General features: G+C 43.3%; 1 protein-coding gene across 1 annotated transcript in view; it reads left to right on the top strand.

The window, feature by feature from the left end:
- The first annotated feature begins 2,962 nt into the window (after nucleotides 1-2,962).
- GNA12 (G protein subunit alpha 12) overlaps nucleotides 2,963-16,805 on the top strand; it is a 44,727-nt gene continuing 30,884 nt past the window's right edge. The window contains exons 1-2 of the mRNA XM_049791216.1: nucleotides 2,963-3,634; nucleotides 16,522-16,737. Of these exons, the coding sequence (XP_049647173.1) occupies nucleotides 3,314-3,634; nucleotides 16,522-16,737 (537 nt within the window). The 5' untranslated portion in view covers nucleotides 2,963-3,313. The remainder of the gene's footprint in view (nucleotides 3,635-16,521; nucleotides 16,738-16,805) is intronic.

Here is a 16,805-nt window from a genome sequence, read left to right as displayed (position 1 = left end):
AATAATGTTGCCCTCACTGCCTCTTTCTTTCTGTCCTGCAGTCCTCTATTTTCTTCCATTTTCAGTATCCTCCCTCTGTCTGTATCTATGGGAGATGAAGGAAGGAGAAATAGAAGCAGCTGTACAAGTATTTCTTCATCTCAGCAGAAAGAGAACAGGAGTTATAGGCAGAAACAGAGATGGGGAGAAGGAAAACAGAGTAGAAATAGAAAAAAGGTATAGCTGGAAAACTGAGAAAGTAAAGGAAGGAATAGAAAAATGAAGTCATCAATACTATTTTATTTTATTTTGGATCAATATAAATTGTTTTAATTTCAGTCTAAGCTCAAAGAAGGAAGATGAGCTGGAAATCTTGAAGCGTGGAACCAGGCAAATAATAAGGAAATGGAGACAGGGAAGGCATTGAGACTGAATACAAGCCTCTCTCATAAGCTTTTACTGGGGTGCCTACACCTATTGCTTATGCTCATAACAAAACATCTGCAGAAACACCAACAGGGATCATCACGTACATTTGTGAGGTTCTGGCCAGTCCCTCAACAGAGCAACAGAAGGCATATTGCTGCAGATCTGCGGTAGTAAACAAAATTCTGTTTTGTCCCGGCTTTAGAACAGCTTCTGAATGATTAGATGAGGAACAACAGTGCTGCGGGGGAAAGAGGGAGGGGTGGACCTTTTCCTTTTGACAATTAGATGCGAGCTGTTGAAAGCTGCTTTCATGGATGAATGCATAGAGAACTAAGGACGTCTGGCAACTGATTTGTTTCATTAGTTTATTGTATGCCATAATTTCACTCTCACTTACAGATGAAGCAGGCCTATCGCAGGAGCTGCAGTTCATGGTCGTTTGAATTCTCTGCCAAAACCCCTTAGAACCTCAGAAGTCTGAAGAGGACCTCAAGTAGGGCACAGACAAAGCTAGTGGGGCATGAGCTAATCAGAAAATACAAATCTGGGCACTTCACAGTTACATAGGGTCTGATTTGAAGGCAGCTTAGCATCTGTTGATTCCAGCGGGAGTCCTGAGTACTCAGCTGTTCCGAAAATCAGACCTACAAAGTATGGGGGGGCTCAGGGTTGAGTTGTTTGTCTTCATCATGCTGGTCTGACTGGCTTCTTGTGGGGCAATGATGACATCCTGTGGGGAAAGTCGTGAATTACAGCAGTATTTTATACGTGGAATGAGCTGCTGCAAAGTCCCAAACTACAATCCGAAGGATAAGATCCTGGAAGAGAAAATAACTTTCTCAAGAAAGGTTTTGTGCTGTAGTGAATGGCTCACGACTAAGTCTTGTGATGTTCTCCTCCTGACTTTGCAATACCTAAAGGTGTTTTTAAGTGTTTCCTCTTGCTAAGGAGAAAAAGACTTGCTTTGGGGGGAAGTGTTGACAACAGCATCTCAGTGTGATTAATAGTCACATGGGATTCTCACTTCCATGAAAGGTTTTGTTTAATTGGTTTTGGTTTTGTCCTAAATGTGTGACTCCCCGATTTTTTTTTTTTTTTTTGGATGTCTTAAGGCTTCTTAACATCCTTATTATAAAATCCCAGTCATTTTGGTAGTTTCCCTCAGCTCAGTGTCACTTGCCCCAGTGCTTGGTACAGGCCTGGGGCAGGATAAACTATCTGAAGCTTAAACTGGATTAGATGTTTATGGCATAAATAATTGGAAGCACAGACAAAAGAAGTAATACAGAAAGGATGGTATAATCTCGTAGAACTGAGGGCATGTGCCCGTCTTTTATTTCATTTTGCAGCCAGAAGGTCTGGGATCCCAGCTACTGCCAGGTGATCACATACCAGCTGCTTCCGAAAATGTTATGTTTGGTTTTTTTTTCTTCCCCTCCACTACCTCATCAGGAGACCAAGGGGATTTTCTTTCAGATGTGTACTTTGACACTTTAATCCCCGCCTCGTCATCAGCCCAGCACTAGATTGCTTCAATATGCTTTACAAGGAATTACACCCGACGTCAAGCAAGAAATTTAAGTCTCACGCGGAAAACCAGCACGTGCTGCAGCAGAGGCCCCTGGCCGCTCTCCGGGTAGAGGCTGGACGTCGGCTGCCGCCATTACAGGCCGAAGCCGCTCGGGAGCAGCTCCCGGGGCAGCTGAGCCTCAGGCTTCGGCCTGCAGAGACAAATCCCGGTCCGGTTGTTAAAAACTGGTTTAATGAGACACTATGGATGCTGAAGTGCCCCGCCCGCAGGTACTCATTTGACGGCGTCAGCGATGACACATTTCTTTCTGTCACTGTGTGACTTTTGCAACTTGACCGCTGAATCGCTCCGGTATGAAATAACCCCCGCCGCTTAGTTTTTTTCCCCTGCACGTTACTAACACCGTCCCCGGTTACCGCCGCCGGCTGGGGACGCCGCAGGGCCCGTTACGGAGAGGCCCCGAGCAGGCCCCGCCGCCTCAGCGCCCACCTCACGCCAACGGCCCCGGGACGCGACCTGACGTCACGCCGCGGGGCGGCGGACCCGCCTTCCCCCACACCCAGGCCCAGGCCCCGCCCCCTGCGAGAGACCACCTCGCTCGGGGGGGGGGGGGGACCGCCCTCTACACCTCCCATTGGTGCTTTCCCCGCCTCCCTCGGAGCAGCTCCGCCCCCGTGCCCACCCCCGCGCTGACCCTCCCGGCGCTGCCCGCCCCTGCCTTGCCTTGAGCCCTGTCGCCCGCCTAAACCCCGCCTCACGTGTCGGCTTCTCCAATTGGAAGAGGGAAGGGTTGACCGACACCCCCGTCCCCCAATGAGACGGTAGCGTTAGCGGGGCGGGCGAGCCCGGCGGGCACCTCCCTCCGCAGGCGGCGGCGGCGCTCCCTGACTGAAGGGGCCGGGGGCTCCGCGTCCCGTCCCGTCCGTCGTCCGGCCCCCCCCCCCCCCCCCTTCCCCGCCCCGCCTCAGCGGGACCGGAGGCGGCCGCTGCCTGAACCCGGGCCCCGTCTTCCCGCCGCTTCCCCGACCCCGCGGCGTCCTCCTTCGCCGCTCGGAGAGGAGCGGGGCGGCGGTGCCCCCCTTCCCCGGGCAGGGCCTGAGGGCCTCGCCCCGCCGCCGCCGCCGCTACCCCTCCCCCCCGGCCGGGCGGCCGGCCTCCCCGGGCCGCACCCCGCCTCCCCTCCCTCCGCAGCGTCGCCCAGCCGAGCCGGGAGAAGGGGAATGGGCGGTCCCGGCCCTTAGCCCCCGGCTGCGGCGGCTGCTGCTGCTGCTCCTCCTCCCGGGTCCCAGCGTCTCGGTGGCCTCCGCCCGATGTTGGCGGAGCTGGCTGGGGTCTCGGCGGCGTTGTGAGCTCTCCTGCCGTCCCGCAGCCGCCATGTCCGGCGTGGTGCGCACCCTGAGTCGTTGCCTGCTGCCGGCCGAGGCCACGGGCCGCGCCGGGGAGCAGCCGCGGCGGGAGGGTAAGGAGAGGAGCCGCGATGCGGAGCGGGAGGCGAGGCGGCGGAGCCGGGAGATCGACGCGATGCTGGCCCGGGAGAGGCGGGCGGTGCGGCGGCTGGTCAAGATCCTGTTGCTGGGCGCCGGGGAGAGCGGCAAGTCCACCTTCCTCAAGCAGATGCGGATCATCCACGGCCGCGAGTTCGACCAGAAGGCGCTGCTGGAGTTTCGGGCCACCATCTACGAGAACATCCTCAAGGTGAGGGGTGGGAGGGGGCCCGGGCCGGGGGCGGGGGGGGGGGGGGGGGGGAGCGGCGGCGGCGGCTCCATCCGCCCTCGCCCGGAGCAGTCAGGGATGGAGGCCGGCGCCGACACATCCCGCAGTTTGGGGAGTTTGGGCCGTGCCCAGAATCACCGTCGGAAAAGGATGTGAGCTCGGCGGGGGCTGCGGCGGCTGCCCACCCCCCTCCCGGTCTCCTTTCCCCCCCCCCCCGTCCCGAGTTGCTCCCCCGCACCTCTCGGATGCACCCTCTCTTCGGGGAAGGGGGTTTCTGTGGTGCAGGTGTTTCGGAAGGCGTGTACCTTTTGTGCGACTGCCTGGCGGGCTGCGGGAGGCGAGGCTTTGGGTTTCTTTCCAGCGTTACCCATCAGAAGGCCTCGATGGAAAAGGCTCGGAGGAAACTTCCCTGCAAAGGGGATTGGGAATCGCTTTGTGGAAGCGCAGAGGAAAGAGGATATAGGTGTGGCCTGCGTTCTGGAAAAAACATTATGAGAGCATCCTCGAAGTCAGAATTGGAGAAACTTCAAAATTTGAAGAAATGAGTAGGAATTTCCTTGCCTCTCTGCTAAGTGCCCTGAGTCCACGTACCTCGAGATGAGACAAGAAACGGGTCCTCGTATTGAAGTCATGGCTGCGAGTGGTTGTTGCTTGGTACATCTTTAGAAATGGGGGAGTGTAGGCCCTTAGAGTTGGGTAGCGTGGGATGTTCTCAAGCATAGCACTGAAATGGAAATGACTTTGTTTTGGTACCTTTGCAAAAAAGTTTTTGTTCAATGTGTGTGCAAGCTTTATAGTGCTGATGGTGTATTTCTCTAGTTGACTGGCAAATATAAAAGCTACTGGTAGAGCCTATAGGTAGAGCATTTGTTCTACAGACGGTTAAGGAAAATCAGCCTTGACAAATACTGTTCCTTACTGGGAAACAAGCTTTGATGCCCTGTGCAGGTAGAAGTGATCGTATTTCAGAAAATACCTGAAGATGCATAAAAAGCTTACTTAAAAATATCTCTCTCTTCATCTTCATAGTCTTTCTCTAAAAGAACTGCTACTTTCCTGCCTATATTTTTCTGTAGGAGACTCTCCATTCTCATGTGGGCATGGATTTGTGAGGGTCTGTGAGATTTCATAGAAAATTTAAGGAAAGGGAATTGTGCAAGTTACAGATAACAAGGGTTACTTCTGAATTTTCAGGTTTGTTTTAAATAGAAGCTTTATATGCACTTAGTAAGCACTTGCATACAGTGACTCTTGTTTTTAAGAATGTCTCTGTTCCATGAAGGGCTTTTCCTTCTGTTAGTGAAGAGGAAAATTGTTGACTAATTTTCTTTTCCTTTTTTTCATCCATTTATCAGGATTGCAGGAGCCCATTAACTGCAAGAAAGTTGAAGCTCAGAAGCTTCTCTCTATGTGTAGTTATGTGAGCAAAGAGTGTGTTATGAGTTTTTATCTATACACCTAGAAATAAGGAGTCTTATTTTAGAGGTCTTAATGTTTATTTTGGTACTGCCAGTGATTTATTTGTTACTGCTACTGATTTAAAGTAGTAGCAGAGGCTTTTAAGGAAGCAGTTGGTAAAAACAGAAAAAAATCTGAGACTCCTTCCTCTTTAAGTTGTCTAAGCAATACTAGTTATGGTAAAATGTTGTAACAGTTTATGTATGCAGAAGGCATAGAGCTTTCAGCAGCAGAACTTGGTGTGCTTTGAAGAGGAAAGTCTCTCCATCTTGTAGTAGGGGAGGCTGAGTTATGCACTTGAAACACTTGTCTGCTGGATGGCTTTGGGCAGGTTTGCAGAACTTAAGAGTAGAATCCAGGTCCTCAAGGTAGCAGTCAGGTGTTCTGATTTCAAGATGGGTAGCTAACAACACTTCTTGGACGGTTGTCAGCTGAACACTGTCAGCTGCTTAAAAAGCCTCCTAATCATCAAACTGAAATTTGGAAGTATTTTTTAAATGAGTTCATATAGTTCAACATATCGTCCTTTTGGCCTTACAGATTGTCATTTGGGAGTGTTAAGTTAGGCTACCCTACTAGGTACATGGACCGCATCTGTCTGACTCTTCCTTCTCTTATTTCTCCAGATGACAGAGATGGCTCTTGCATATAAGAATACAATTTACTCTTCACCCATAGGTTTTGGGGAATGGCTTGGGAGTGGTTGCTATGGAAAGAGTAGGCAGAAGGAGGGAGAGCGAACAAGGGGGAACTAAATGAGTTTTCTGGTGGGAAGGAGGTCTGAGACTGGAGTGTGGGCAGGAGGCAGTAGATGTTCTGTTTGTGTTTTGCTCATCTGAAAGAAACCTGATAACACCTTGGTATTCTGCCATAATCATCAGGAAGAAATCAAATACCAAGACAGGAGGATTCCAGGGCTTTTCAAAACAGAGTGATGTTGTCAGTGCATTTATTTTAGGGTAATTGTGTAATACTTTCTTGTATTAAACTTTGTTCTGTGGCTAACCATAAAACGTTTCAAGTAAACTTATTTTGCTTCTTTGGCAATGTAAATTGTCAAGTGAACCTGATTGCTATTCTTGGTAAAATAAAGTGTTTAGACTACAGGTTCTTTTCACTTTTTCAGGAAGTTTAGACTAGAATGATCACCCATTAAGATTAAATGGAGTGGAGATCACCATGTATCTAACTTACAAGAAAAGATAGAAGATTAGTTTTCATAATACGATATGTGGACAATGTGAAGTGAAAACGGTCCTATCAAATAGCATATAAATCTGTTTGACATTGTGAAGTACAGCTGCAGCAACCTTAGCCCCTTTTTCCGTGCAGTTCTCGGCATGGTCAAACAATGGTTCTGTTAAGCTTCTACAACACTGAGATCTGAGTTAGAAATGCAGTGTAAATCTTTGGGATTAAATGGTCAATTTTTGTTTTCCAGCCATGACTAAACTTCTCTCTGAGGGAGGAGGATTTCTACTCAGTAGTGCTTGATATTTCTAAAGTGCTTATTGCAGTAGTATTTAGGCAGTCTATACAGCTTACAGAGAACGAAGGAATTGATTCAGAGAACAGAATCTGAAACCTCTTCGAAAATAACAGTGCTAAGTATGAATTGACGTTAGTGTCAGCTTCCACTTTATTTTGAGTTTTCAGCTTCTTGCTTTTCCGCTATCTTCTTAATGCTGGGTTCTTTCCTTACCCTGTTCTGTCTGTTTCTCATCCCCTACTTCAGGGAAACCCTAGTTAGAAACAAAATGCTGAAATTAAATGAATCTGTGATAGAGAATTTACTTTTCCATTTAGTACAGGTGATGGTTCAGGGGCTTGCTAGCTTTTTCTGGCATTTGTGGGATGGTCTTCAAATACATTAGTTTTGCTTTGGTTTAAGGTAAATAGTCATCGGTTAACTAGGGTTTTGCTTGTTAATCGAGGCTAAGTTTCAAAGTAACTTTTTGGAACTTTTTGATGATTGAAGTGAAAAGCAGTAGTGTTAATGTTCTGGTATGAGTACACAGGCTTCATGACTTTAGCACACCCACCTGGAAGAGGAAAGTGGATATGACAGGGCTAGCTGCTGCAGCATGAATTTTAAGGCGACTCTTGGATATACAGAGAAACTTGGAAAACTTTTGTGTACCTTAAGTTTCAAATCTAAGAAATGGCTGGTGATGTTACATGAGCGTTTTGATGTCTTCCAACTGTAGCTGAAGGAATCTTTTGATACCTTCCAAAACAGATGGGTTGGCCTTGATACTCTGCTTGCTTCCTTTGATAACAGTTGAAGAGCTTAGATACTTGATGAATCATAGCTCTGATGTTCCTTGTCTAAATGTTTTTTTTGTTTCAAGTATGAGAATATCATGCTGCTTGAAAAAACCCGGTTTAGCTGCATAAGAAAATAATTAATCTACAAGCACTGGAGTGGTACTTGCACCAGCTTGTTTGGGAGATTTCAATCTGAAGAGAGGAAAAAAATTCAGCTTTTAAAACCTGAAGTATAATCTGTTGAATTTTTGGGTAATATTAGTTTCCCTGTTGAAAATGAGAAGGCCAGCTCAAGGTTTCAATACATCTGTGAGTGTTTTCTTGTTGTTTGTGGCCTGAATTGTGATGATTGACTACAGAATTGAAAAGCCTGGAACTGCGGAGGAAAGGACTACTCAGGAGATGATGTGTTATTTCGTTTGTGGGCTCTGAGTGGGGGGAAAAAAACAACCAAAGATTTTGAACACAAAAACTCCCTGAGGATATAGCTTTGGGACTTTTGAGTGCAGTTGCAATACACATGGGCATACCCGAGAGCTTTTCTCCTTGACAGCTTGAATATGAGTGACGGAAAAGTGGGCAAAATGAGTAGCCTGTGCTGAAGTCCATTTTAAGAACTTCAGATGTCTGCAACCAATACTAAAACTAGACTGCAGCTGCTTCATTGTTGCCGGTACCTTGTATACCTTGAATGGGTTTACGTTATGTTTATGGTCTCTGACTGTAAGGTAGTTGTACCTTGTGTCATTGAAAAACAAAAGAAAACTCGCAACTTGCAGGTTTCAGTCAGGTACAGGTACAAACTCTGGGAAGTGAGAAAAGAATATTCCTCGATTTAGTTGGGAGCTACACTTTAAGTGACCAAATTACTTAGTTATTTATAATGCAAGCATATTTCCTCTAATAGCCTAGAGAGGAAGGGGGAATACATTTTCCATTATGTGAACTCTAGTTACTCTTTAAATTGACTTGACTCCACATTTCCTTGGGTTTACGTGCAAATTAATTTGGTAACCCATTAGGAGGTTATGACAGTGGCACTCAATCTGTTACATCAGAGTTGGGATCTAGCTATACTTGAGTAGTTGGTCACAGGACATTGTCAATCTTGTTTCCGCTGGGACAGCTTCTTTTGAAAGGTATGACCAGGAGAATACTCTGTAGGAACTGTGGCTAATTAGAAACTTTTCCATTAAATTTAATATGCAAGTGCTAAAGTTCTGAGACAGAATTGGTATTTAAATCTGATTATCTTTGCTTTGTGCTTTTACCATGTAGTGGTTATTTTAGTATGAAAAATAATATTCACAAAATTATATAGAAAAGAAAAAAAAACCCTTATGAGTCTTGTTGGTCTTCCTGTTCCAGGTTCATTTAATCAATGAAACTTTTACTAACTTCTAGTTGATGTATTTTCAGTGTCTTAAATATAAATTTGTCAGCTCTGGTGGTTTCATTGCATTTGGGGTGTCTCTTGGTTGGGCTGGGAGAGAGCAATCTGTCTTCATTATGGTGGATAGTGGAAGAGGAGTAATGGTCAACAGTAAGTGATAAATATTCATTGTTGTTCCAAAATAAAGCTTACAATGCTCTTGTGATGTAGTCATTAGTATTGCAGAATAAGAGTTAGTCCCTGGAGACTGTAGACACATACTTTGATGTTTTCCAGACAAAAGTTTAGTCACTTGAGTGACTAAATTTGGGAGCTTACATTATATTCAGTTGGTTGAGTATACATACATTTTTATAATTAACTTGGAAACAGTATTGGCAAAGAAATTAGCAAATTATGCTACTAATAATGTTTACAAGAAAACTTTGGAGCAAACTAGTACACATTGTTTGAAAAAGTAATTTCAAGACAAATTACAACAGGAGAAAAAGCTAGAAGGAATCAGAGGCTGTAGAATTTCCACATGAGCTTCCTTTACTTGGATGGGTGTTTTTCACCCTCATGGGGGTGAGGAGCTAGTCTTAACCTAGTGTTGAAGACCCCTCTCTCTCTCTCCCCTTCCCTTCTGTCAAAGCATATTTGCTGGGTACTGTGGCAGTATATTTATAAGGGCAGCATGACAGGATCTTGCCAAACCTGATGAGGATACTTTTGGAACTGCAGATACTGCTTCTGCTCCATTGAAAGTGTGAACTATGTATGAACTAGATATTAGTGTGATGGTCCCAGGAAAAGGAGAAACCTGGTAATGTAATTCTGAAAGCATTAAATTTCTTAAGTTTCTGCACCGGTCGTCACCTCTGAGATCATCTCTCTACTTCGTGCCTAGTTGCAAGTAAAGCTTGCAGTGAGAGTATTTTTTCTTCTGCTGCATTTATCGTCATTTTGCTGGATTCAGTCAAAGACAAGGACTCTTTTCAGAGTTTCCAGACAAGCAGACATCACTGCTGCTCCCAATTCAGAGATTCAGTGGCTAATCCAAATGTTTCTTAATGTTTGTGTTCCTGTGGACTAAGTAAATGACACTTCCCCTTTGTTCCCATTTTTTATTTGTATGTTGGGCTGGAAGGTAGGTCATCTTTATTGCTTACCCTGCTCTCACCTGGGTGGTACGGGAATATGCGAATGGTGAAAATACATGCATAACTGGTGAGCCTTTTCGTTGTCTAACTGGGTTAACTGGTGCTGCTTCCACTCCTACCCTCGTGTCTGTCTCACCTTACAGCAAACTAATATAAGCAGTGGAAACCACTTTTTATATAAATGACTAGGTTTTGGTGATGTTTGCTCACTGGATTGGCTTGTGGGCTCAGACAAATGACAAACCTATCAGACAGGAGAGGGTGGAACTACACTACCAGAAAAGATGCCCCTTTTGATGGTACCTAGTTGTTTGACTGCTCTGTAATATGAAACCTTATCCTTAATGACATTGGCATCTTGGCTGCTGCTTGGCTATAAAGTTCCAAGGACGTAGATCAAATAAAAACGCTGTTAATGCTTTTACGATAGCATGCTGTAAAAATCTGATTATCTTGCTCTTACTTTGTTAGCTGTAGATCACCTGCTTCCCAGTGATCCAGATGGCAATCTAAAAAAAAGTGCATGCGACCATATTTGCAAGTACTGACAACTTTATTTTTAAAAACTGTATTTGCAAATGTGTTTTTTAGAAGGCTAAGAGGTGTTTTCTAAAAATAAGCATAGGTTACATTTTATCATCTTTCTTTACTTGCCAGTAAGTGTTGCTGCTGAAAAGTCCAGTCCCATCTATGGCTGTGTGATTCAGCTTTTTCCCTCTTGTATTGGCACCAGTGATCATGGAGCTGTTGCATTTTTTTGGTACAGTTAAACTTGCCGGTCTAGCTGGACCAGTGTTCATATAGCTGCATCCCTTTGCACTGTTCCACTGGCAAAAAGGGTGTATTAGAAAAAGCTTGCAGAGGTGGGAGCACTGCTTTTGGCATTAGTTCAGATTTATATTGGTGTCTGTGAGTTGTGAACCCCAGACTTTGCCAGTTCCTTGTCAACAGCAACGGAGGAAAAGCACACAGTAGGAAACATGTTTGAATTTCCCTGTAGCCTGCAATGTTCATGTTTGTTTACAGCCATAGGAGAGGACAGTATGGCCTGTTAGCTGTGACTTGGAGTCCCCTGATCAAGTATTTAGCAGTGATCAGCACTTCTCTCACAACAACAGTTTCCATGAGCGATATATAGATGCTGGTGGTCTAGGGCTTTCATATGAGGTCGAGCAGTGTATTAATGATAAAACCTTTAAAAGTAGTTGCTGCAGTATTTCATGCGTAACAGTTGCTCTGTTGTCTGTGATCTCATACCCAATAGTAGTTCCTTAATTATTTTGAGAAAATGCACAGTAGGAGACTTTTCTATTTGTATACAAACTCTAAGTAGCTTTGCAAGTTCTCTCTAGACACTTGACTACAATAATCAAATCTTTTGATCACTTGACTGTTGGTTTGCCTGTGGAAGAACCTGCCCTTACTTTTGAATGAGTGCTCCCCAAACCTATTGTTTCCATTGTGCTTTTGGTGCTTAACTGTAGTGTGTTCACTTGGCCTCCGAGTTGGTCCATCTGGCAAAAAGTGCGAGATTTTAAGGCTAATGAATCCTTCAAGTACTGAAGTATGTGAATAATTTAAAATGTGAATGTTGTGTTTTATGTAGTAGTGTAACTACTGATGTAAGATAATCTTAAATCAAGCTGCTCTTTAAATATTGCAACACTTCTTTTCATGTATCAGCAAGCATCACTGGCTTCAAGTGACATGAGCTGGTGATAACCTTTCTAATAATTCCCACAAAATCATTTAATTGTTATTTAAAAAGGCAAGACTACCTGTTTGGTTTTTTTTTTTTAAAGCTAGAATGCTTTCAAAAGTAATGAAGAAAAAATATCTTTGAGCCAGTCCTAGTAATGAGCTTTTGTGGAAATGCTTATAAAACCTTCATACTGCTGGTGAGTAGCAAACATTCAGCTTCGTGCCTAACAGCTGTGCTCTGTCAAGCCAAGGATCTAGTGCTTTGTCTCTGACATGAAAAAAACCCAACACAAAAATGGGTACAAGAGCAAGGCAATGTGATACTTTGGTATATTCTTCCAGTTATTGGTGACCTTTGGTTTTGGGAACTTCTTGAGCCAGGAGTTGCATCTGAAATATAACTGAATAGTCCTTTTTTGGACCTTTCTTCCATCAATTTGTCTTGATTGCTTTTTCAGTCCATTTTATATTTTTGTCCAACATCCTATGTAAATGAGTTTGTCTCACTGGGGGATATATAGGAAAAACCCTTCTATACTACTGGTACTTGTGTAGTAAGGGGTGGGGAAAGAATAGTTGTCATCTCCTCCCTTTCTCCAAGTGGTTTCTAATTTCTGTAGATTTCTGATATATCATACTTAGTCATCGCTTTTCGAAGCTGTGGGTTTCTAGATCTATTTAGTGTTTTCTTCTGTGTAAGATATGATACTTCATGTCATATGTCACACTCTTGTTACACCTTTTCTTGTTCTACCCTGTCTCCTGCATGCACAGGTTTTGTGCATGCCAGGGATTTATACAGTGACTTGAATATCCTAAAAATTATTAGGAAAGGAATGGAACAGAGAAATTCCTATTTTTCCTCCCTAATTGGTGCTTCTAGCATGCTGCTGTTTTGCCATTTCGTAATACCTGACACTATGCTTATCTGTGAATTTTAATTCTTTCCATCTGTGCTTATACTGGGTCCTGCTTCGATTGTAGCACAAAAGCTTTAGATCAGTTGAACTGCTCAGAAGTTTATTTCATATCAAAAATTGTTGCCACATTTTTTTCCATATTCCAAATTTTTAAACAGAATGGTAATTGACAGTATTCAATCTTCTGAATGAAAGAGTGAACTGACATTTTCTATAGTAGTAGAAAGTCAGAAAAACTGTCATAGCAGTGTAGGGAAGGTTTACTGTGAAATGAGCGCTGCAATGAAAATAGTCTGGTGTTACCTTTGTTAGAGCTTGGGAGGGAATGTTGTATGTGTAATAAGACTTGTTTGGTGTTTCTTATTTGTACCGATGGTGTCTGAGTCCTAATTCAGTTTTGATAAATATACTTTATTATTAAACATACTAAACTGTTCATTCTATAATAAATGGAAATTCTAGGAATTTTAATTGAATTTAATCTTCTAAATGAAATCTTTACCTCTGGGCATCAATAGTACATATAAACTTTTAAGCTGTTTTAACTACAGATAAAAGTGATGCTCTGGCCATCTACCATGATGGTGTTTTTGGAGAAGAGAGGTATGGAAAGTGTTTTGGATGTGTTTGCAGAAAGAGGAACCCTTTCCTACAGTTCCTAGTTCTGCAGATTAATGGGGCAAGGATTATCAAATGCTCATTGTGGCTGCAGAAGATAGTGTTACCAGTAACTCTCAAATGCGAAAATAGCAATACATGGGATCTAAATTTGGCGATTTCTCTGTTTCTCCTCATCTTTCTGACATCTGCTTGTAACATTTATAGAACTGTTCTGTGGAGATGGAGAAGTTTTCAGTTTAGGTTCACTTTACTGGGGATCTTGCTGAGTCATAAATACTTTAAACCACTAAGAGATAGCTGGGGGGAAGAAACATTGGCTATTTTGCTCCTTATGTAAAGCTTTTACTCCTGATGCGTTTTAGGTGTATATCTCAAAGCTGGTGTGTTCAGAAAATTCTGATTTTGAGAGATGCTGTTCCTGTGGGTGTGCGTAGGACAGCATTCCTGCAAACCCATTTCCTATTTTTTTATGTTCTTCGTTCAGTGTTTAAAATTGACCTTCTATGTGTGTCTCTGTACGTCTGTTTTTGTCAGTGCTTATGCTGATGTCTCTACATCTGAATCTGCCACTTTGTCCCAGATCGGGCTCTTTGTATATGATCGGGCAACCATTTCTCTCTCAAACAGTCAGAGGAAGGTGCTGACGCTGCATGCTCCCCATGGGTGACCTTACAGTAGTTAATGCACTCGCACAGCGTCTGTAAGGTCTAAGTTTAGTCCTCTCTCTTGCCCCAGGGAGATTCAAACCTGCATTTCCAAGGAGCAGCAGCCAGCAGATAAGTGACTATTCTGGGACTGGAGCAGCCTCTATGTCCTTGATTGAAACCCTCTTCTGTGGTTTTCTCCAAACAAATGGTGAAACTTTTCTTAACAACAGTCTCTCGAGATCCTCCGTATCTCCAATGGGAGCAGGAAAAGGCAAAGTGACAGTGTAGGAAAACGGACCAAGCCTGAGGTCCCAGTGCTGCTTTATCCGAACAGGGATCGTGAGATTTTGCCACCGTTCCTTTGAGACTCTCTGAAGGGACTACGGTAGCTGTGAGGTGGGTAAGGGTTAAATCAGTCCGAAAGCTGTAAGATAGAAAAGCCGGAGCTGAGGGCTGGGGAAGATGGTTGCGGAGAGCTGGAGCCGAAGCAGGTGAAAGGTCAGAGCTGGCCTGTGTGGGCTGTGGGGAGACTGCGACCGTGGCCGACACACAGTGCTGATTAACTGTTTCTGTTCATAAACGCTTCTCACTGAACAGTAACAAACATGGCATTAAATACCTAGAAATAGTGGTGCCCTACCAGTCTCGGTTACCACAACGCTTCGGAAAAAATTAACCTTGAAGTTCTCGACTGGGGGTAGGGGAGAGCTGATGCTGTCTTTGAATTGCACCCGCGAGGGCGTTCTGTGCAAGTGATGGGTTTGCAAAAGTGTCTAAGGTTGTGAGATGTCGTGCAGGCAAATGCAGTACAGAGACAGAACCTAATAAGTGGGGGTTTTTTAATGCTTACATTTGCTAACATTGTTCAAATAATGCAGATCTAAAGACTTTTATTAATAAAGGGATAAACTCTGTAAGTAGGAATTAGAGTCGGCTTTTGGTCTGTATGACAGTTACTAAAAAGTTATGTCTGGAATTTCAAGCAGCAGTTTGAAAACATATTCAATTTTAGTCTTTTCACGTGTTGTGGAGATATATTGTCTACTTTTTATAAAGAAAGTAACAACCACTAGAGAATCATAAATATTTACATTTTTGGGAAACTGCACTACAGGAACACTGTTGCATAGTGACAACTGCACTGCTTCACTTTGAGTTCCCATTCTGTGACACTCACACTAAGTTGCTTCTCACTTCTCTCTCCAATCTTAATTTCCATTGGGAAAATTACTGTTCTTGTTCTGTGGTGCTGTTAAAGGACTGGAGAGGTGAAAGGTTCAAGTGTTAAGAAAACATACTTGCAGTCCTGATAGCTTAAAGTCTGCAAAAAAAAAAAAAAATCAGTCCAATAATGTGGAGGTTCATGTGAATAGCTGTGGAAATAGAACTTAAGTTTTGTTTTTTTTAATTTCATTTATTTTCATAAACTGTAAAACTGAAAGATCAGCACAATGAGAAAAGTAGTTTAATATAACCCACAGATTTTACTTATGAATTAGATGGTACTTGAGATGCTCAGCCACCATTAACAGATCTATCCATTACTAAAATGGTGCTTACTATTGAGAAATAACTATTGGCCATCTGAAGCTATTTAGTATAGGTGTAGTTAGTTAGATTCAAGACTGAAGTTTCAAAGTTACTTAAGCTCATGTGTTTGGCTTGTTGCCATGAATATCAAATTAAGTTTCCATTAAAACTGCAAAATGTCAAATTAAGCTGTCTCAATAATCCTTAGTTAAATTTGAGAACTAGATCACTTTCCTTCCAGGTTTTTTTTCCAGAATTAGGGTACCAAAACCTACCTGTCATGACTTCTTAGCAAATGTGTGGCAAGTTCAAAAAGTAAGCTGATGCTGATGGAAAATTGCTTTACTGAGCCTAGTAGCTTGAAATCTATGCAATGTCTTCATTCCTCTTGCTGCTGGGCTTTCCTACTGGAGGTAACCATTTGTATGAAAGTGTGTCAATGGAGGATGCTCATTTACAACAAATTTTCAAGAAATCTGTGAAGTTGGATAGCTGTGTTGTATAGCATCCAAGTGGATTGTGTCAAAATCGTGCTTTACAGCAATATGCTTTTTGGATCTTGCTAGTTTGGTATCACTGTCTTTTTTTTTTTTTTTTTTTTTACCTAAACGTTTAACTGGTTGGTGGATGCATACAGCACTGGAAGTTACTAAGTTTCCTCAATTTTGGATGCTCAATAGTCTATGCTTCACCAGAATATAGAGTATGTTCTTTCAACAATATTTTTTAATGCTCTTCTGCTCTCCTAATGCTTGAGAAAGCTAGTATGTCCTTTCTGGTATCTAAAACCCAAATGCAAAGAGAAAGATGGAAGAATACAGTTTCAGTCATGGTTTTACTTTTAAAACGACAGCTATGAGGATCATACATTAGTTCCCAGACACTTTTCTTACACATTTGATGTTTACTTCTATTGTCTGTTGGTATATTGCTTGTTGCAATTAGCTGTTGCTGCTAGTATTTTTTTCCACCTAGAAAAATACATTGTGGCTAAATTGCTCACACAAGCAAGCTCTTTCTATCATATTTCTGTTGGAGACGTTGCAATAAATGATATTCATGACTCTCCCAAGTTCAGTCTCGCCAGAATAATGTCAAAAAACCCCAAAGCTTCAAGTACCTCTGAGTCCTTGTTCTTTTACACTTCAATCTTTTTATCACTGACTTTCTTATCTGGATCATTCTTTAGGGCTGCAGGGTTCTGGTTGATGCACGGGACAAACTGGGGATCCCTTGGCAGTACACCGAGAATGAGAAGCACGGAATGTTTTTGATGGCTTTTGAAAACAAAGCTGGAATGCCCATAGAGCCTGCCACCTTCCAGCTGTATGTACCTGCACTGGGCGCGCTGTGGAGGGATTCGGGAATCAAGGAAGCCTTCAGCCGTCGGAGTGAGTACCAGCTGGTGAGTACGTCCATCTTCATGGTGGGAGGAAAAAAGTTCCCTGCTGTATAAATCTCTCTTCAGTTGAA

Source organism: Accipiter gentilis, chromosome 33 (genome assembly GCF_929443795.1).
Source record: "Accipiter gentilis chromosome 33, bAccGen1.1, whole genome shotgun sequence".
NCBI classification, from domain to species: Eukaryota; Metazoa; Chordata; class Aves; order Accipitriformes; family Accipitridae; genus Astur; species Astur gentilis.
Note: the sequence above shows the minus strand (reverse complement) of the source record. Positions and strands in the feature narration are given on the sequence as shown.